The 20,563-nt window shown below is 54.5% G+C and overlaps 2 protein-coding genes across 8 annotated transcripts; both read right to left on the bottom strand.

Annotated features, from left to right (window-relative positions):
* Window positions 1-2,620: 2,620 nt before the first annotated feature.
* Window positions 2,621-13,973, bottom strand: LOC124092204 (uncharacterized). The gene is made up of 2 exons (XM_058579293.1): window positions 12,557-13,973; window positions 2,621-8,812 (listed from the first exon to the last, which is right to left on the bottom strand). Exon 2 carries the CDS (start codon window positions 6,484-6,486, stop codon window positions 5,458-5,460), a length of 1,029 nt encoding a protein of 342 aa, XP_058435276.1. The 5' UTR covers window positions 6,487-8,812; window positions 12,557-13,973; the 3' UTR covers window positions 2,621-5,457.
* A 122-nt stretch (window positions 13,974-14,095) lies between these two features.
* On the bottom strand, window positions 14,096-20,184 carry Plpp2 (phospholipid phosphatase 2). Of its 7 annotated transcripts, none has more exons than XM_046444454.1 (6): window positions 20,076-20,184; window positions 18,084-18,235; window positions 17,695-17,972; window positions 15,609-15,666; window positions 15,196-15,414; window positions 14,096-15,069 (listed from the first exon to the last, which is right to left on the bottom strand). In XM_046444454.1, exons 2-6 carry the CDS (start codon window positions 18,117-18,119, stop codon window positions 14,923-14,925), a joined length of 738 nt encoding a protein of 245 aa, XP_046300410.1. In that variant the 5' UTR covers window positions 18,120-18,235; window positions 20,076-20,184; the 3' UTR covers window positions 14,096-14,922. The 7 variants fall into 7 exon arrangements, with proteins under 7 accessions (XP_046300410.1, XP_046300407.1, XP_046300409.1 ...); XM_046444451.1 differs by having other exon boundaries at window positions 20,035-20,180; XM_046444453.1 differs by having other exon boundaries at window positions 15,196-15,372; window positions 20,035-20,180.
* Window positions 20,185-20,563: the final 379 nt, after the last annotated feature.

Below are 20,563 nucleotides of genomic sequence, written 5' to 3'. Positions count from 1 at the left end.
CACAACTAATTACAATCTCTGGCATGGATGTGGGGAAAGGCACACTCACACACTGTTGGTGGGACTGCAGCCTAGTGCAACTACTCTGGAGGGCAGTGTAGAAATTCCTCACAAACTAGGAATGCACTACCATATGACCCAGCTGTCCCACTCCTTGGTATTTATCCAAAAGAACTAAAATCAACACAGGATAGTGATACAGCCACATCAATATTTACAGCACCACAATTCATAACAGCCAAGCTATGGAACCAGCCCAGGTGGCTATCAACAGACAATGGATAAATAAAATATGATATAAATACACAACAACTTAGCCACAAAGAATAATGAAATTATCACATTTGCTGGTAAATAAATGAAACTAGAGAACATCATGCTAAATGAAATAAGCCAGATTCAGAAAGTCAAGTGTCAAATGCTTTATCTCATATGCAGAAACTAGAGAGAAATAAGGAAATATAAAAGGGGGTGATCCCATGAAGATAAAAGGGAGGTCAGTGGAATATAAGGCAGTAGAGAGGGAGAAAGGAGGGATGGAAAAGGGAGAAACTGAGGAACAAAATTGACCAAAGGATGTATGTACATAAATGAATAAAACAGTGAACTCTGCCTTCATGCATATCTATAAAGTACCAATTTAGTAAAACAATAAATAAATAGAGAAAGACCAATGGAGGAGGGGGAGTAGGGGAGGGAGGAAAAGAAGAAAGTAGAAGCACTGGGGATGAAATGAACAAAATTATATTCCATGTATGTCTGCTTTTGTCAATATGGACCCCACTAATATGTATAACTAAATGCACTAATAAAAGCATTTTTTAAAAGAGGGAAAAGGAGACATGTGGGGCTGGGGTTGTGGCTCAGCAGTAGAGCACTCACCTAGCACGTGCACGGCGCTGAGTTCAATCATCAGCACCACATAAAAATACATATGTAAAATGAAGGTACTGTGTCCAACTACAACTAAAAAATTAAAAAAAAAAAAGATACATGTACTGCCAATCAAACTCTGACTTTCTCAGGCAAAGAAAAATGTGGTTAATGAGTTTAGTTCCATAGATGCCATGGAATAAATTCTTAATAAATTAAATATAATTTAATAAGTTTGTTATAAATAATCAATTTGAACCTAAATAATTTAGTGGGCTTAACACATGTACTTTTGAATTTTTCAATATTTTCCTACTACATTAACACTGAAAGACAAAATAAATCATTAAAATGTTACGGAAACAAATAATGGAGTGCACTAGGGCCCCCTCCCCTTAGGCTCAGAACCCTCCCTCAGCACGCCTCCTTCCTTCCTGCCAGGTTCTTCAAAAACTATACAGGGTCCCTGGGTTATGATGATGAGGGGCACAGCCTAAGGAGGGGCTGCTACATATTGAGCCTCAATGAAAAATACTGAAGGAAAGAGTAGGGCTCCCAGCCAGGCTGCCTTCAGTGAGATCCAGTCCTCCCTGGAGGCATGACCCACTTCTCCTCAGAGCCACCTGAGGGAGATGCATGACAAGGGTCCCCAAGCCAGGTGTCTCCCTCAGGTGGCTCTGAGGAGAAGTGTGCTCCAGGCCTCCCTAGAGACATGACCCACAGGGTCCCCAAGCCAGGCGTCTCCCTCAGGTGGCTCTGAGGAGAAGGGAGCTCCAGGCCTCTCTAGAGACATGACCCACAGGGTCCCCAAGCCAGGCGTCCCCTCAGGTGGCTCTGAGGAGAAGTGTGCTCCAGGTCTCCCTAGAGACATGACCCACAGGGTCCCCAAGCCAGGCGTCCCCTCAGGTGGCTCTGAGGAGAAGTGTGCTCCAGGTCTCTCTAGAGACATGACCCACAGGGTCCCCAAGCCAGCCGTCTCCCTCAGGTGGCTCTGAGGAGAAGGGAGCTCCAGGTCTCCCTAGACATGACCCACAGGGTCCCCAAGCCAGCCGTCTCCCTCAGGTGGCTCTGAGGAGAAGTGTGCTCCAGGCCTCCATAGAGACATGACCCACAGGGTCCCCAAGCCAGGCGTCTCCCTCAGGTGGCTAAGAGGAGAAGTGTGCTCCAGGCCTCCCTAGAGACATGACCCACAGGGTCCCCAAGCCAGGCGTCCCCTCAGGTGGCTCTGAGGAGAAGTGTGCTCCAGGTCTCCCTAGAGACATGACCCACAGGGTCCCCAAGCCAGGCGTCTCCCTCAGGTGGCTCTGAGGAGAAGGGAGCTCCAGGTCTCCCTAGAGACATGACCCACAGGGTCCCCAAGCCAGGCGTCCCCTCAGGTGGCTCTGAGGAGAAGGGAGCTCCAGGCCTCTCTAGAGACATGACCCACAGGGTCCCCAAGCCAGGCGTCCCCTCAGGTGGCTCTGAGGAGAAGGGAGCTCCAGGCCTCTCTAGAGACATGACCCACAGGGTCCCCAAGCCAGGCGTCTCCCTCAGGTGGCTCTGAGGAGAAGTGTGCTCCAGGTCTCCCTAGACATGACCCACAGGGTCCCCAAGCCAGGCGTCTCCCTCAGGTGGCTCTGAGGAGGAAGCAGTTCCGCCCTTCCCTGTAGAGGGACCCACCAACTCACTGGGCCAGGATTCTCCCGCGTTGGTCCTGAAGAAGAGGCTCTGGTCCTCCCGGGAAGAGGCGGGAGGGCGTGCAGGATGCCGCCGCCGAGGCCCCGCCCACGCCTGGCCACACCCCCTGGCGGCCCCGCCCCGCGAAGGCCTTGGTCGGATCCTGGGGCCGCGCTTCCCGACCTTGTGGGGAATTGCAGCTCCCTCTGGCTCTGGTCCCCGCCGGAGCCTAGGCCTGTGATCCCAGTAGCTCGGGCCGACTGACAGGAGGGTCATGAGTTCTAACACCAGCTTCAGCAACTTAGCCAGGCTCTGAGCAACGCCGTGAGACCAAGTCTCCAAACAAAGTACAGAAAAGGGCTGCGGTGTTGACCCCGGGTTCAATCCCCGGTACCAAAACACAACAACCTTCTTCCTGCCTTGCCTAGGTCTGTGTGTATTATCTGTGGCATCACAGGGAGTGACATCTCAGGAGAGAAGAAAAGGGAATCCAGGAGACCACCCTCCTGAGATCCCACCAAGGAAATGCAAATAACTACATTGAGGTCATGTCTTACCCCGATTAGTATGATCACTTTCAAAAAACAAAAAAATGTCAAATGGTATAAGGACGCGGAGATAAAGGAACCCTCATGTGCAATTTAGTGGGAATGTAAACTAGTACAGATACGATGGAAAACAATATGGAGATCCCTTCTAAAAACTGAATGCACAACTGCTGTGTGATACAGCTGTATCACTTTTTGGCATATATTCAAAAGGTGCCAGGTGCTGCTGCAGCCAGGCGCCGTGTGAGCAGAGAAACCCGACAGGCGCAGCTACGTGGAGCCCCAGCTTCACTCCTGCGACCCAGGGCAGAATGCCAGGAACTGGCCACACAGAGGCCTTTGGGAAGTGTGGTCTTTAAGATGGAGTAACTGAGCTGGGACTGCCCCATTTTAGGATCAAGGGTTTTAAGAACAGCAGTTAAATCCCAGTCCAAGGTAGCCACTATCAAGGTAAGGAGAACCTGAGCTCAGACCAAGCCCCCAGTCGCCTCTGGGAGCTGCAGGCTGCACATTCATCAGAACTCCCAGGGATTCTGGGGCAGGGGAGCCTGGATTTCTTTCCACACAGCCCTCATCCCAGAAGCCTATAGGACCTGCAAGAAGCACACACCCCTAGGATTCTGGGTAGCAGAGTCCAGTACTCTACAATGCAGCCCCATTGCAGAAGTTTCTGAGAGCTGCTTACTAGCCCATCTTACAGACACCCCTGAGGATTCTGGGAAGTGCAGTCTGGCGTTTCTGCCCTTGCATCCTTCACCAAAGAGGATTCTTGGAGCTGAACCTCTATGGAGGTGCAGCTCCTCTACGGAGGTGCACACATGATCCTCACAGCATGATGGACATTGTAGTCTGCTGTTGTTAATGCAGCCCACACTCCAGCAGCTCCTTGGAGTTCTGAGCCTCCAGGAATTCTGGGTATTATATATAGTCTGTTCCACTCAGGCAGCCCTGACCTCAAAGGTCTCTAGAACTGTGGACCATTGATTATTTTGGTTAGTGCAGCCCATCATACAAAAGAGGACCTCAGCATCAAGCTCCAAGGATCGCATACTACAGCCTACCTGGGCACCCCAAGGAATCTGGGTAGCAGAATACAAACCTTCCCGAAGAAGTTCTCAATGGGCAGGTGCCTGGGAGCTGCCAGCCCCCAGGAGTTCAGGGTAGTGTAGTCTGATCTGCAGCATGAGTAGCCTTCACTCTGTAGGCCTCTGGGAGTTGCAGGCTGCCCACTCACCTGGGCAACACCCCACCCAAGGATTCTGCTGAGTGTACTTAGGTTTTCGGCCTACAGTCCTCACCACAGAGGATCCTGAGAGCTACAGTCCCCTGAAGATTCTGGGTGATGCAGTCCTGTGTTTTTGCCTGTTCACTGCAGAGAATCTTGGAGGCTACAGACCTTAGAAGATGTGGGCAAGCAGTCCAGTGGTTTGCACTTACCACAGAGGATTCTAGAACTGCATCCCCTGAGGATACGGGTAAAGTGATGCAGTGTTCTTGCTCAATTACCACAGAGGATTCCAGGAGCCATGACCCCTGAGGGCTGTGGGTAATGTAGACTAAGGGTTTGTCTGATCAGCACAGAGGATCCTGGAGCTGCAGCCCTAGAGGATTCTGGAAAATGTAGTTTAGTGTTTTGCTTGCCAGCCCTGCTGGGAAGACCACAAAAGCTGCAGACCCCATGCTTTCTCAGGTATCCTGAAGATTATAGATAGTGTGGTCTACCATTGCAGCCCTCACACAGAAACTTCTGGGAGTTACAGAGTTACAGGGTGCAGGCATCCCCAGGAATTCAGAGCACTGAAGTCTGGTATTCTGCCCTTGTGCCCTCACCCCAGAGGCTCCTGGGAGTGGCAGACAACCCAGGATAACTGATAGCATAGTTTGTCATTCTTCCCACACAGCTATCATAGTAGAGGTCTTTGAGCCTCAGGTCCACAAGAGTTATGGGTAGTGCAAACTGTCACTACTCAATATAAAGGCTTCTGGGAACTGCAGGCCCTGAAGGATTCTGTGTATGGCAGTCTATCAAAACTTTGCAACTCTCACCACAGAGGATCCTAGGAGTTGCTGGCCATATTCTTGTCAGACACCTGAGGACTCCCGGTAGTGTCGTCTAGCATTCTGCTGTCAACACTCACCAAGAAGACCCTGGAAGTTTTAGCGCCACATGCTTACCCTGGTAAACTGAGAATTATGAATACTGTTCAACAGCAACTGCCTGGACAGCCAAATATTCTCCACAAACACCTCTGGGTACGGCATCCCAAAGACTGCATGTCAAGCCACGAATTCCCCAAAAAGGACTTTGCACATTCACTCAGAATTCCCATGGATTTGGCATACTGAGGACTCCGGGAAGGGTATTCCAGCAACTGCCTGCTCACCCAAGGATTCTCCACAAAGAACCGTGATACACTGAGGATTCTGGGTAGGGCATCCCAGAGACTGCCTGTCCACCCAAGGATCCCCCACAAAGGACTCCAGCACACTGAGGATTCTGGGTAGGGCATCCCAGAGACTGCCTGTCCACCCAAGGATCCCCCACAAAGGACTCCGGCACACTGAGGATTCTGGGTAGGGCATCCCAGAGACTGCCTGTCCACCCAAGGATCCCCCACAAAGGACTCCGGCACACTGAGGATTCTGGGTAGGGCATCCCAGAGACTGCCTGTCCACTCAAGGATCCCCCACAAAGGACTCCGGCACACTGAGGATTCTGGGTAGGGCATCCCAGAGACTGCCTGTCCACCCAAGGATCCCCCACAAAGGACTCTGGCACACTGAGGATTCTGGGTAGGGCATCCCAGAGACTGCCTGTCCACCCAAGGATCCCCCACAAAGGACTCCGGCACACTGAGGATTCTGGGTAGGGCATCCCAGAGACTGCCTGTCCACCCAAGTTCCCCCACAAAGGACTCTGGCACACTGAGGATTCTGGGTAGGGCATCCCAGAGACTGCCTGTCCACCCAAGGATCCCCCACAAAGGACTCCGGCACACTGAGGATTCTGGGTAGGGCATCCCAGAGACTGCCTGTCCACCCAAGTTCCCCCACAAAGGACTCTGGCACACTGAGGATTCTGGGTAGGGCATCCCAACAACAGCCTGTCCACCCAAGGATCCCCCACAAAGGACTCTGGCACACTGAGGATTCTGGGTAGGGTATCAAGAGACTGCCTGTCCACCCAAGGATCCCCCACAAAGGACTCTGGCACACTGAGGATTCTGGGTAGGGCATCCCAGAGACTGCCTGTCCACCCAAGGATCCCCCACAAAGGACTCTGGCACACTGAGGATTCTGGGTAGGGCATCCCAACAACAGCCTGCCCAGTCAAGAGTTCTGCATAAAGACTTCTGGGAACTGCAGGCCAATAGTTGGCCAGGAGCCCCCATGAATTCTGAGTAGTCATTTTCTGCCCATGCAGTTCCCACCACAGGGGTTCCTGGGAACTATTCTTTTAGTATTCTGTGTAATTCAATCCAGCATCTGCCCAAGGACCTACCAGGTATGCCTTGTAGGAGCTGTAGGCCACATATTGGCCCTGATTCCCCAAGGATTACGGGTACTGCAGCCTGGAGACTGTCCACACAGCCATCATCACTGGGATGCCTGGGACTTGTCATCAGGTGTCTTCAAAAATATTGTAGTCATGCAGTGGAAAAAAGTCTTTAATACAGCCACAATGGAAACTAATCACAGGGCTGGGGTTGTGGCTTAGTCAGTGGTAGACCACTTGCCTAGCACCCGTGAGGCACTGGGTCAATCGTCAGTACCACAAAGAAAAACTAAGCAAAATAAAGGTATTGTGTCCATCTATAACTAAAAACATTTTTTTAAAAAAAATAAAGAAAATAATCATGAATAATTTGTTAATATCAAATGCCCAATTAATATACCAATTTCTCCAGCTATTTCAAAGAAATTTTTGAGTTCGACACAAACAAAGAAGATTCAAACTAGGAGCATCCATTTCATTTGATTAATATATCTTCCTTTTCTTATCACCTTCTTATTGACAAAGGCAGTTAATTTATGCTGTAGATCTCCAAGTCTGTGTCTTGTTTCTTCGTTTTGTTTTACCTCACAGTGCCTGGAATTGAGCCCACATCCTCACACATGCTACCCCAACTTATAACCCCACCCACTAAGTTCTTCTTGTAACAGACACAAATATAATATTTATACTTATTTATTTATACTTTGAATTTTAACACATCACTTTAACACTATAGTTCTTTAACACTATAAGAAAATGAGTCATTAAAACCAGATAAAAGCAAGCAATAACGGGCACATTAGCTCTTCCCCTCGGGCCCCAGTTAGACTCCTGGCGCTGGGTCCTCCCTGTGCCATCCTGAGGGGCCTTCTGTGTTTCTCCTTTCTGTATCCCTGGATTTCTCCCCCAAAATATACTCAAACCACACAAAACACATTGACATGAAGAACATTCAAAGTCTTGAGTAAGGAATACTGTTGCAAAATAAGTTCTGCTACGATGTTACCTTGTAAAGAACACGCACAGTTTCTTCCTCAGCACACCAAGCAATGCACAGGAAGCTCCTTCCTCTTGTTTCTTCACATAGACCTCCATCATCCTGAATCCACAGTGAGTCTCCACGGGTAGATGGCAAGGAGAAGGAAGCTGTGGTCCCCACCGGACGGAATTCTCAGGTATCCCCAGGCCATAGTATCTCCCAGGTGTGTTCTGAGAAGAAGGAAGTTCTGATCCTCATTGGACATCGTCCCCCAAGGTGTTCCCAGCATAGCATCTCCCAGATGAGTCCACGGAGAAGGAAGCTTGCAGAGGACACAGAACACAGCCCCTCAAAAGCAGGTGTTTCACCATGTGAGAGAAAGTTGCTCTGATCGCCACCTTCTGGCCACTGTGGGAAATGCGGGATGCCCCATGCTGCCTCCTGCTAGTCACAGTGAAGCTCTGAAACTCATATTCTGATTATTCCAGATTATGATTTTTGAAATCAAAAAGAAATAGAACCCACCATTCTATGTCTTGGTCAGAAAGAATGGAGATAGCAAGAAGCAAAATGCATGGCCCATAGACAAAATTCCATTGATTTCCTATATATCAGCAATAATGTAGAGGAAACAGTGGAATTTGAAAACTGGAATAAGAAAAATTTTAAAGCATTAAGATTAAAAATAGCACCTCCCTGAGACTGAGGTTGTGGCTCAGTGGTACAGCGCTTTACTCGCATATGTGAGGCATTGGATTCGATCCTCAGCACCACATAAAAATAATAAAGATATTGGGTCCATCTACAACTAAAAATATATATATATTTTAAAAAGCAGCCCCCCTTATTTGCATGTAAGTCTTAAAGTACAATCATACCTTCAGTAAATCTTGAAACATTGTAAGAAGAAATAAAGTAAAATATAAATAAATGCAGAGATGTTCCTTGTTCAGGTCTCAATATAGTTAATATGAAATTATCTCAAACCTGATCTGCAGATTCAGGGAAGTCCCAGTGAAATTCCCAGCAAGCTGTTTCTAAACTTAGAATAGACAGCACTGACTGCAAAAGGACACACTTCAAGAAAGCACACACCTGGACCTTAAAACCTATCAGAATACTCCATAGACTTGCATTTAAAATGTGAAACACAAGGGCTGGGGATGTGGCTCAAGCGGTAGCGCGCTCGCCTGGCATGCGTGCGGCCCGTGTTCGATCCTCAGCACCACATACAAACAAAGATGTTGTGTCCGCCAGAAACTAAAAAAAAAAATATAAAAAAAAAAAAATAAAATGTGAAACACAAAACTGGAGAAGTCATGCATGACCATATATTTCATGATGAGGTTTTAATACAGTCCCCAGACAATTCCATGAAAGAAAAAATTGATAATGTGGACTGTATTAAATTACTCTGTGAAAAATCATTTTAAGGAAAAAAAGACAAGCCAAATACTGGGTGAAACATTTGGAAAGTACATGTGTAAAATAAACTTGAGTCCAAAATATAGTAAGACACTCAACCATAAGTAACTCAATGGCTAAAGACCTGAACAGACAACTCACAAGAAAGATACAAGATGGCAGAGAAGGGGCTGGGTGGTGGCTCAGTGGCAGAGCGCTTGCCTTGCACATGTGAGGCACTAGGTTTGATCCTCAGCACCACATAAAAACAAAAAAACAAAATAAAGATATCATGTCCATGTATAGCTCAAAAAATATTTTAAAAACAGATGTCAGAGAAGCATAGAAATGATTATTAGCATCACCTTTTGTGAGAGAAGCACAACTAAAGCCCTCCACCATGAGGACGATGAGCAGCCTCGGGCACTCTTGTGCACTGCTGGCGGAGGGCACAACAGCTCACTACTATCAAAAATATGGCCATTTTTTCCAAAGTTAGACACGGTGTCACCACATGACCCAAAAAACATAGACAACTGCCTCGAAAACGTGTATTTAGATAGCAGCCTGCTCTGCTCACACTGGCCACACACTTTAGGAAATCAGGGTAGGGCTCCACAGGTGAGTGAATCACAGAACTGCAGACCACCCATGCCATGCAGGCCTAGGGGTCTCCGAGCTCCCCCAGGCCTCTGCTCTGGTCCACACCTGAACCACCTGGCCTCCCTTACCCTGTGCCCCCCAGTGGGACAAAGTGGGTTCTGTACGGGAACACCTATAGACACAAATGATGAACTCAGGAGAACGCAGGGACAAAGACCCAGGTGTGAGTCTTTGCCCACAGGAGCCTCCTGGGGAAGGACAGCCAGACTAGATGCAACCGCAGGAGCCCCATGGGCCACATCTGCCAGGGAGAACCCAAAGGCAGCTCCTACGACCCACCTCTGATCAGCATAGAGGACCCTGTGCTGCACCTTAATTCCCAACACAACTTCTGTTTGTTTCTCCATAGGCAGCACCTGCATCCTGAGCAGGATTCTACAGTTTGTTTGGTATTGTAGAGAGAGCTGGGCCACTACCTAGCCCTGAGGCATAGCCTCTGAAATTCACGTTCTGGTTATTACACAACATGATTTTGGACTTTTAAGCTGAAACAAAGCCCAAAATCCCATGCCTTGTTCTGAAAGGGTGGTGCTATGGTTCATATTCCAACGTTCTGGAGTCCAGAAAGCCCAGGGCTTGAAAAACCACCCCTCACATCTCCTCCAGCCCCCCTCAGCCATCAGTTTGGAACAGCTGAGATGTCTCAGCAGGGAGGGTGCCTCAGGAGGGCACCTCCTGTCATAGCCCAAGGCACAGGACTTGATGTCTCTGCTCCCCAAGTCTGTGGGAGTCAGCCTGGTGGGGGACGAGGCCCTCACTGTACACAACTCACAGGGCTAAAAGGGTGGAGTGTGGCCTTGTGCATAGGTGGAGGGAAGGCAGCCAGCAGTGGAACACTCCCTCTCTAGGGAGGCCTTCACCACACAGAACTCACAGGGTGGAGTGTGGCCTTGTGCACAGGTGGAGGGAAGGCAGCCAGCAGTGGAACACTCCCCTCTTGAGGGAGGCCTTCACCACACAGAACTCACAGGGTGGAGTGTGGCCTTGTGCACAGGTGGAGGGAAGGCAGCCAGCAGTGGAACACTCCCCTCTCTAGGGAGGCCTTCACTGTACAGAACTCACAGGGTGGAGTGTGGCCTTGTGCACAGGTGGAGGGAAGGCAGCCAGCAGTGGAACACTCCCCTCTCTAGGGAGGCCTTCACTGTACAGAACTCACAGGGTGGAGTGTGGCCTTGTGCACAGGTGGAGGGAAGGCAGCCACCAGTGGAACACTCCCTCTCTAGGGAGGCCTTCACTGTACAGAACTCACAGGGTGGAGTGTGGCCTTGTGCACAGGTGGAGGGAAGGCAGCCAGCAGTGGAACACTCCCTCTCTAGGGAGGCCCTCACTGTACAGAACTCACAGGGTGGAGTGTGGCCTTGTGCACAGGTGGAGGGAAGGCAGCCAGCAGTGGAACACTCCCTCTCTAGGGAGGCCTTCACTGTACAGAACTCACAGGGTGGAGTGTGGCCTTGTGCACAGGTGGAGGGAAGGCAGCCAGCAGTGGAACACTCCCCTCTCTAGGGAGGCCTTCACTGTACAGAACTCACAGGGTGGAGTGTGGCCTTGTGCACAGGTGGAGGGAAGGCAGCCAGCAGTGGAACACTCCCTCTCTAGGGAGGCCTTCACTGTACAGAACTCACAGGGTGGAGTGTGGCCTTGTGCACAGGTGGAGGGAAGGCAGCCAGCAGTGGAACACTCCCTCTCTAGGGAGGCCTTCACCACACAGAACTCACAGGGTGGAGTGTGGCCTTGTGCACAGGTGGAGGGAAGGCAGCCAGCAGTGGAACACTCCCTCTCTAGGGAGGCCTTCACTGTACAGAACTCACAGGGTGGAGTGTGGCCTTGTGCACAGGTGGAGGGAAGGCAGCCACCAGTGGAACACTCCCCTCTCTAGGGAGGCCTTCACTGTACAGAACTCACAGAGTGGAGTGTGACCTTGTGCACAGGTGGAGGGAAGGCAGCCAGCAGTGGAACACTCCCTCTCTAGGGAGGCCCTCACTGTACAGAACTCACAGGGTGGAGTGTGACCTTGTGCACAGGTGGAGGGAAGGCAGCCACCAGTGGAACACTCCCCTCTTGAGGGAGGCCTTCACTGTACAGAACTCACAGAGTGGAGTGTGGCCTTGTGCACAGGTGGAGGGAAGGCAGCCAGCAGTGGAACACTCCCCTCTCTAGGGAGGCCTTCACTGTACAGAACTCACAGAGTGGAGTGTGGCCTTGTGCACAGGTGGAGGGAAGGCAGCCAGCAGTGGAACACTCCCCTCTTGAGGGAGGCCTTCACTGTACAGAACTCACAGAGTGGAGTGTGGCCTTGTGCACAGGTGGAGGGAAGGCAGCCAGCAGTGGAACACTCCCCTCTTGAGGGAGGCCTTCACTGTACAGAACTCACAGAGTGGAGTGTGGCCTTGTGCACAGGTGGAGGGAAGGCAGCCAGCAGTGGAACACTCCCTCTCTAGGGAGGCCTTCACCACACAGAACTCACAGGGTGGAGTGTGGCCTTGTGCACAGGTGGAGGGAAGGCAGCCAGCAGTGGAACACTCCCCTCTTGAGGGAGGCCTTCACTGTACAGAACTCACAGGGTGGAGTGTGGCCTTGTGCACAGGTGGAGGGAAGGCAGCCAGCAGTGGAACACTCCCCTCTCTAGGGAGGCCTTCACCACACAGAACTCACAGGGTGGAGTGTGGCCTTGTGCACAGGTGGAGGGAAGGCAGCCAGCAGTGGAACACTCCCCTCTCTAAGGAGACCTTTAATGCCAGAACTCACAAGCACAACAGAGTGGATGCACATGGCCTTCAGAGGAGCCAAGAGCAGTTAGGGCCACAAGCCCTCTTCTCCAAGTCCACAGAACAGACTCCTTTGGGGAATAAGGTGGTGAGAAGGGGTGAGACAGCCAGTTTGTGCATTTCTTAGGGCTGCCATAATTGTATTGTAAACTGCATAGCTTAACTTTATTACCTCAAAGTTCTGGAGGCCAGAATTGTGAAATGAGGGCATCAGCAGAGTGTTCTTCCTCAGAGCAGCTGGGGAGGCTCCTTCCTTTCCTCCTCCAGGCTCTGGTGGTCACTGGAAATCTTCAGAGTGGCTTGGTGCAGAAATAGAGGAACGGTTATCGAACGGTGCCTACTGAGGCCCAGGAGACGATCCAGAGCCATCCCAACAGGCAGAGACCTTGCAAAGGCATCTTGGGCTGGAGGAAGCCTAGGTAGGTGAGGATGTACAGCCAGGGAGCACGGCAGGGCCTCGGATGGAGAGTCTAGGAAGAAGTGTTGGGGTGAGGGTTCTTCTGACCTAACCAACCCAGTAAGACTCCCCTGGAGACAAGCCCAGGTGACCAGATACAGGAAGGGGGCTATGCCTGCTAAATGGATGGGCGGGGTGCTCTGCCAGCCCTGGATTTTATCAGAAGTGCACTGATGGGCCCAGGAGAGGGTTCAGGAGCCTGGGCAGGCAGAGAAGCTGCTGTTCCCTCTTTTTTTTTTTTTTTTTAATGTATTTTGTAGTTGTAGATGGACACAATACCTTTATTGGGGGTGGGTGGGTACCAGGGATTGATCTCAGGGGCACTTGACCACTGAGCCACATCTCCAGCCCTATTTTCTATTTTATTTAGAGGCAAGGTCTCACTGAGTTACTTACTTTTTTTTTTTTTTTTTTAATTGTGGAGCAAGGATGGAACTAGTGTCACCCATGTGCTAGGCAAGCGCTCCACCACTAAGTCACAGCCCAGCCCCTGCTGTTCCCTCTTGTTCAGGGAAAGACCTTCTCTCCTTTGAACTTGGCCAGTCCACTTCCTCCTCGGGTCATCTTCTGTTCATTCAGGACAACTGAATCAACTACTGGGACCTGGGATCAGAGGATACCTACTAGGTGGTGCAGGGAGGCATTTATGAGTAGGAATTTCTATGAAAATTTAAAAACACAGACTATGACCACAGCCGGAAACCAGGGTCTGTGTGTGGAGGGAAGCAGTGAGGTCTGAGTGTGGGCCCGGGGGTGGCAGTGACAACCCAACAGTGTCCTACCACGGGCTACGAACATCTCTGGGGACAGCACCAGTGTCCTAGGACCCATGCTAAGCACGGGTCTTCAGAGCCACCACAGCAGAGGGGGTGTTCTGAGCAGCCCCGCTGCACCTCTCCCACCTGCTTTCTACCCCAAGTGCTCTGTGGGCCCACTGTGACCTCCCCCAGGTGTCTCCAGCCTGGACTCATCACAGGTACTGAGTCCCGTCACCCCCAGCTCCTTGGCCCTGGATGCGGCTGGGAACCAAGTTCCAAGTTCCCAGTGTCCGCAGCATCTGGGTGCCTGGACCCTGGCACCAGGAGACGGCCATGGAGCACACATGACCCCTTTGGGACTAGGGCAGGGTAGAGGGAATCATCCCTCTCGGCACTGGTGTGCCCACCCCACAACAGATCAGAAATAAAGCAGGTTCCAAGTGCAAACAGAACACCAGCAGACACTTGGAAATAAATCACCCATCACAAAGACATATTTGGTAAAAAAACAAAATTTATGTATCGGTCTCCCACTGAAAAGGCAAGCCCAGAAAGTTCTGAAATGGCTTAGAGGCACCAGCCGAGCACCTGGCTTCAGAACTGGCTGTGTCGGCAGAGGGTCAGGACTGCAGGGCTCAGGCCAGAGTCCCGTGGGGGCACAGGGAAGGCATGGACGGTGCTTCCTACAGGGCCTGGAACCCAGGTCTGTGCAGGAGCGAAGGGTGTTGCTGGTTGGGCAGTTCAGAAGGCAGGACCCCCACCACATGTGGAGAGACTCTGAAGCCTTGGGGGCAGACACCGGGTTGAGGAGGGGAAACGGCAGGACTCAGGAAGGGGAGTGAGTCTGGCTGGTCTTTCAGGCCACCAAGGCCACCAAGGCCCAGGTGCCTGGCTGTGCACTAGGGGTGTGCTTTCCCTCAATGCATTCAACCTGCTGTCTCCACCGCCAGACCTCCTCCCTGCTGCAGCCCTGGGGTCCTGCCCGCCCTCTGCTCAGGCCCTCTGGTCATGAGATAACTCTGTGTGCTGGCCAGAGAGAAGCAGGAAGCCTGGCAGCAAGGCCCTCAACAAATGCCTGCTTTATTAGAAACCCACGTGCACACCCACCATGAAGCACGGGGTGCCTGGCTCCCAGGCCCTTCCCCACCCCGCATAAGACCGGGGCTCCTCAAGGAGCAGCCAGGACAGCCCACAGGACGCCTGGCCCCCAGGGGCACTGCTTGCCTCTGGCACTAGCTGGGAACCTGGGGCCTGTCTGGGTCCTCCTGCTGACCAGGGCCCAGGGCATAGCTGGCCCACAGATGGTCCCCTGGAGGTCCTGGCTCAGGAGGAGGAGACCGGGTAGCCACGGTGGTTGTGCGTGGCCTCGCCGACAGTCAGCGTCAGGGACAGGCTGGGCTTGCGCTCCACAGCCTCCTCCAGGCAGGGCCGCAGGGGTCGGGCTTTGAAGAAGTCTGAGACATACCGGACCTGAGGGGGGCGGAAGAGCCGGGTCGGAGGAAGGCAGTTAGGGTCCCACGGAGGGTGGGGGGAGGGTCTGGGGGAGGGCCCCAAGGAAGCGCCAGGGTGGGGGTGGGGTGGGGGGCTGGGACTCACAGTGAGGCCGGCCACCAGCGCCCCCTGCAGGAGGCCGACGAGGACGTCGCTCCAGTGGTGCTTGTGGTCAGACACGCGGGTGTAGCCCACGTACAGGGCGAAGGCCACCAAGAAGAACTGCACGGTGGGCCGCAGCAGCCGCGCCCACTTCCCGCAGAGCCGCGCCTGCACGTACAGCTGCGGCGGGAGCGCATCAGCGGGGCGGAGGCCCACGCGGCACTGCCAGGGCAGGGGCACAGGGAGCCCTAGCCACGCTTGCAGGAACAAGCCAGCAAGCCCACCCGGTGCGGCCACTGGGGGCTCAGGGACCCCGAGCCCCACGGGCAAATCCACCTGCACCTCCTCCACCTCCCTGAGGGCAGTGGGAGAGGCCGTGCCCTGGCCTCCCCACACAAGTGGGCAGAGAAACTCACCGCCAAGAACAGCATACAGTACATCCCGAAGGAGGAGTGTCCAGAGTAGAAAGAGAGCCTGGGAAGGAGTGTCAGCAGGGTTGGTGGGGGCGGCCACATAGCTGGCCAGCCGCTGTGTCAGCCCGCCAGCCCACTGCTGTGCCAGCCAGCCAGCCTGCCCAGGATGTCTCCAAGGGGGTAGGGGCCCGGGCTGGGCCTGCAGCCTCCAACACCACGGTGACACAGCGGGACCAGTCTGCCACCCCAGGGCCCAGGCAGGCAAAGCCAGGTCTATGCCCATGTCCCCTTCAGGAACCTGAGGGAAGAGCCATGCTTTCTACCAACTCCAGACTCAGCACAGGCATGGAGGGACTGGCAGGAAGGCCATCATGCCCTGCTGGGGAGCTCTGAAGCAGATCAAAAGCTTGTGGCAACCAAAGGGCTCAACCACACAATCAGTTCTGCACTACTGTGTCACACACCAGGACAGGACAGCACAGGCTGGGACAGTGGCACCGAACTCCCATGGGGACCTGCCACTCATGCCATCTGGTGCCTGCAGGAGGGTCTGGCTTCCCTCCACCTTATGCAAGGCCTCAACCACTACTGCAGGGCGATGGAACAGGAACTGAGGCCGAGGAGAGGCCAGCCAAAAGCTAGGAGGACAAGGGCCACCAGGCAGAGGGCCCAGGCACTCTGCTTGGGACGAGAAGCTGGGCAAAGGCCACATGCCCCCCATGCAAACACTGGGCAGTTGTCCTTGGTTCCAGGAGTTCAGGAAATCTGTGTCTGTGGCTGGGGTGCAGCACCACGAGACCCTGAGCCAACCCCAGCACTGCCGAGTAAACCAGAGGAATCTACATCTGATGGGCCACCTGTCCTGAGCTAACGGGCCAGGATCTCACAGCCACATGAGACTAAACCCACCCAGAAACATCACTGCCGGCAAAAAGCACAGATGCAGGGAGGGATGCAGGACCTCCTTCCAGAACGTCCCACACGCCCCGTCTCCACAAAACACTGACAAGCACACAGGGGCTTCCGCCAACACCAGGGCAAAGCTACTTGAAGTGTCCCTGAGGTAGACACAGGACATCCGGTAGACCATGTTCAGAACTCAGCATTTAGCCTTAAATGTAAAGTGGGGTGAGGGAAAGGCTGCTGGAGGGAAAGAGCAATGGAAAGCTACAAGCAGGTAACCAGAGTGTCCAAACCCATTGCCCTTGGGGGCTGGGGCTGAGGCTCAGTTGGTAGAGTATTTGCCTTCCATGCACAAGGCCCTGGGTTCCATCCCCAGCACCACAAAAAAAAATAAATAAATAAATAAAATAACAAAAAAAAAAAAAAAAAAAAAAAAACCTCACTGCACTTGACAAACAGGACTTGCCAAACTGTACCCTAAAACCCCCAGCCACCTGAGCCAAGGAAGGGGGCAGCACAGGTGCATTTAATGACCCAACAGGGGGCAGCAACCCCCAGCCCCTCGGGAAGACTGTGTACCCCACCACAGTGTTCGGCCAGTGAGGAACCAGGGGATGGCCTCTGGGCACAAAATGCCGACTGTCCCTGACCACCAGGTGCCCAACCCTGCAGGACTGTCAGTGGAAAGTCTTGCTTTCTCTGTGCTTCTGTCTCAGCCCGTCCTTTGGGTGAGCTTGTTTCTCACACGAAGGAAACCCTCAGAAGACAAGTTCCTGGGTAAGTCACCTGACCCGTGGCCAGAGCTGAAAGGACCCAGGACAATGTCTCCACCAGAGCAGAGCAGGAGGACAAATGAGGAAATGAAAACTAGCATCCCAAATGAAAAACGTCCCTCAGCCAAGATGGGATCAGGGCACGGCATGATGGCCAGGCACAGTGGCCACACCAGCCCAGGAGAGGGAGCACGGAGCACGTGGGAAGGGCACAGGACGCAGCAACCTCCAGGCAGTTTGGTGAACTCAGCAAGCCACAGAGACACAGGTAACCCAACTGTCCAAAGTCACAAGAACCTCAAGAGCGGCAAGAGGGACACCCAAGTGCCCAGCAGACAAAGACAAGGCCAGAGGCAGCAGGAAGGCTGGGGCAGAGGGCTGAAGGGAGCACCTGCTCGCAGCCTGGCACCTACCTGGCCTCGGTGACGTTGGCAGGGCTCCCCCTGCACACCCTCTCCAGCTGCACATAGACCGAGCAGTTGACCCGGCTCCAGTCTGGGTCGCAGACGGCCAAGAAGTTGGGGCGCAGACGACCGATCATGTACTTGGCCAGGTCTGTCAAGGACTGGCTCACGGCCGCCCCGAACAAGAAGGTGCCCAGCACCTTGTAGAGGGCAGCCACATAGTTGTTGAAGTCAGAGCGGGAATAGAGGCGATCAGTGTACACCAGGTAGGCTTCCCCAGCTGAGACCTGGCAGAGAGCAGACGAGGGCCACAGAGCCAGGTCTGGGCCAGCCCAAGGCACCCCACACCCTCAGGTGGCTCTGCACAGCCCCACCCACTCCAGACCCTTCAGCCTTACCAGGATGACAGTGGCTGTGATGGTGACCCCGGCCATAAGCCCATGGGTGATGGTGTCCGGGCGGTAGGGGTATCGGATGGAGTCATCTCCGCAGTAGAACCCTCGCTTGTACGGGGTATTCACCAGGGTCAGGATGGCGAAGGGCAGAGAGGCTGGAGAGGCCAGGGAGGGACGTGGAGCCCTGCCGTGGACACTGCTTGGGCCTCTCCACAACCCTCCGAGTCCCGACTCTGCCTGGGCCACTGGCGGCCCTCTCAGTGCTCGTCCACCCCGGCTCTGCTGCGCACTGTCCACACATCCACCTTACTTAGCTGCCCTCCTGACCACCCACCCCTGGGTCACTGTCACAGGAGGAAACGCCCACTCTTCCCGTTTCCTGTCCCCTGTGGAAGCAGTCGTTTATGTGACATGAAAACTGGACATCCCCATCTGCTGTTGTGTTCAGGGCTGGATGTGGCCAAGCAGGTCTGAAGAGCCACCACAGCCCAGGGACACAGCAAGCAAGGGGCACAGCCCAGGCCCTTTGCCCAGGCACCCATCCCTTCTCTACCTACGTGTCAGGCTGAGACCAAGACATCCCCAGCTCTGTCCAGGAAGGCATCATCACAGTCGCCTTACCAGAGATGGCCCCAAAGCCAAGGGAGGCCTGCAGACAGCAGCCGGCCACAGAGCTGGGCAGAGGGCAGCGCCCTCCCCAATGGCGGCTCCAGGGACAAGCCCAGGCAGGGTGCCCTTTGCCCCCAGCAGGGAGCTGGGTGTGAGTGGGTGCGGCTCTTCTGGGTCTTGAATGCCAGAAGGCAGGAGCCACACTCCCCACAAGCCGACCTGGGGGACCTCCCTGGGGAACACTCCAGGGAGGAGACCAGAGGTCCAGAGGCAGCCGCCCTGTGGGAAAGGGCAGTGTACCAGCTCACCAAGGAGGCCTGCGGGAGCCCAAGGCAGGGTGGGGGGCACAGGGACAAGCACCCCAGGCCAGAGGCCCTGCCCACAATCCAATGGGCCTGGGATGGAGCCCAGACCAGCAGCCCCGCCCCAGCCCCTTCCGCTGGGAGATTCAAGAGCAGTACCCAGGGCAGGGTTCAGGGCACTGGAATCTGGCCCAGACAGGGTCTCCTCTTCATTTGGGCATCTCCAGAGCCTCTCTGGCCTCATCTGCTCCATACCTCTACCACCTACACCTGTGCTGTCTGAACTGTTTACAAACTCAGGCTTCTTAGGAGGGAACTAACTGCCTGGGCCACTGCTCTGGCACACTGCAGCAATGTACAACTGACTTTCAGCGCTGCCCTGCTGCTGTGTGACTCCACCAGGTGGTCCAACCTCTCTGGGCCCAGGCTGCTTGGTGGGAAAGGTGTAAATTATTTGCAGGTCCCTTGATGCCTAACATACAGTAAGTACCACGCGTCTGTTTAAACAAACAACACATGCACTCAGAAAACAGTACCCAAGGCTAGCAGATGATGAGCCATAGGGACTTACTGCTGTTACCTGACCCACTCTAGAGAGGGTGGGCCTGGCCTCCCCAGCAGAATCAGAAGCCAGACTGGGGAAGGAAGACGGCCCATGAGGCCCAAGCGCCCGCCCCCGCGGGGGCAGCAGCATTCCGGGGCCATTGTCCACTGGGCCCCAGGGCAACACTCGGCCTTTGTTCCCAGGACCTGGGCCCGGGGCGGGCGGGGCCTCGAGATGCGCCCTCCCCCCGCGCAGCCCGCAAACCGGCCCGGCAGGTTAGGCTCGGCCGGGAGGCCCGGCCGCAGCGCGGCAGCCCGGGGCGGCAGGTCAGCCTCTGGGGCCCGAGGGCAAGAGCTATGGATCTCGTCTGCGTCAGGACGGCCAGGCTCGGCGGGTCCGGGGTCCCCCCCGCCCGCCGGCGCCCCCTTGCCCCGCGCAGGATCTTGCGGCCGGGGGCGTGTCCGCCCGGGGTCCCCACACCTGGGCCCGCGGCTCTTACCGACCAACACGCACAGCACGTCGAGCAGCACGAAGACCCACCTCCGCTCCATGTCGCCCCCGTCCGGGCCGTGCCCGCGACCCCCGGAGCGCGTCCCAGCGCGTCCCGTCGCGTCCCAGGGCCGCAGGGTCACATGGCCGCGGAGCCGCCCCGGCGGAGGGGAGGGGCGGGGGCGGGGCGGTGACGGGGGCGGAGCGGGGCGGTGACAGCAGGAGGGGCGGCGGGGTGGCCGGGGATTGCGGCAGTGCCGGGATGGGGGCACGCGTGCGGGGTGCGCGGGAGGGGAACAGGGTGAGGAGCGCAGAGCACAGGGGTCTCCGAGCTGAGAAAGGCCGCCGGACGCTCAGGGACAGCGGGCTCGAGGGCACGCAGGGTGTTCCCCAGGGCGTCCCCCAGGGCAAGGGCGGCGGAGTACGAGCTGGTGGCTCTAGGCAGAGTTTGGGTGCACAGAGGCTGCAGATATGGGGTATGGACAGCTCGGAGCCCACCCCGAAGGACACGTGCTCTGGGCTTCGCCGAGCCACTCTTT

Source organism: Marmota monax, unplaced genomic scaffold (genome assembly GCF_021218885.2).
Source record: "Marmota monax isolate L192 unplaced genomic scaffold, Marmota_monax_Labrador192_F-V1.1 WCK01_AAM20220418_F8-fsc00102, whole genome shotgun sequence".
NCBI classification, from domain to species: Eukaryota; Metazoa; Chordata; class Mammalia; order Rodentia; family Sciuridae; genus Marmota; species Marmota monax.
The sequence above is the reverse complement of the archived record's forward strand: the minus strand, read 5'-3'. Positions and strand labels throughout refer to the sequence as shown.

Excerpts from the sequence above, each read along its gene's own strand:
- LOC124092204 (XM_058579293.1), bottom strand. The coding sequence starts at position 6,486 with ATGACTACTCAGAATTCATGGGGGCTCCTGGCCAACTATTGGCCTGCA.
- Plpp2 (XM_046444450.1), bottom strand. Across the intron at positions 15,415-15,608 it reads ACTGTATGCTGTTCTTGGCG|TGCCGCGTGGGCCTCCGCCC; the intron begins GTGAGTTTCTCT and ends CTGCCCTGGCAG. Across the intron at positions 15,070-15,195 it reads CGCTGGTGGCCGGCCTCACT|GTCCGGTATGTCTCAGACTT; the intron begins GTGAGTCCCAGC and ends CGCCCCCCTCAG.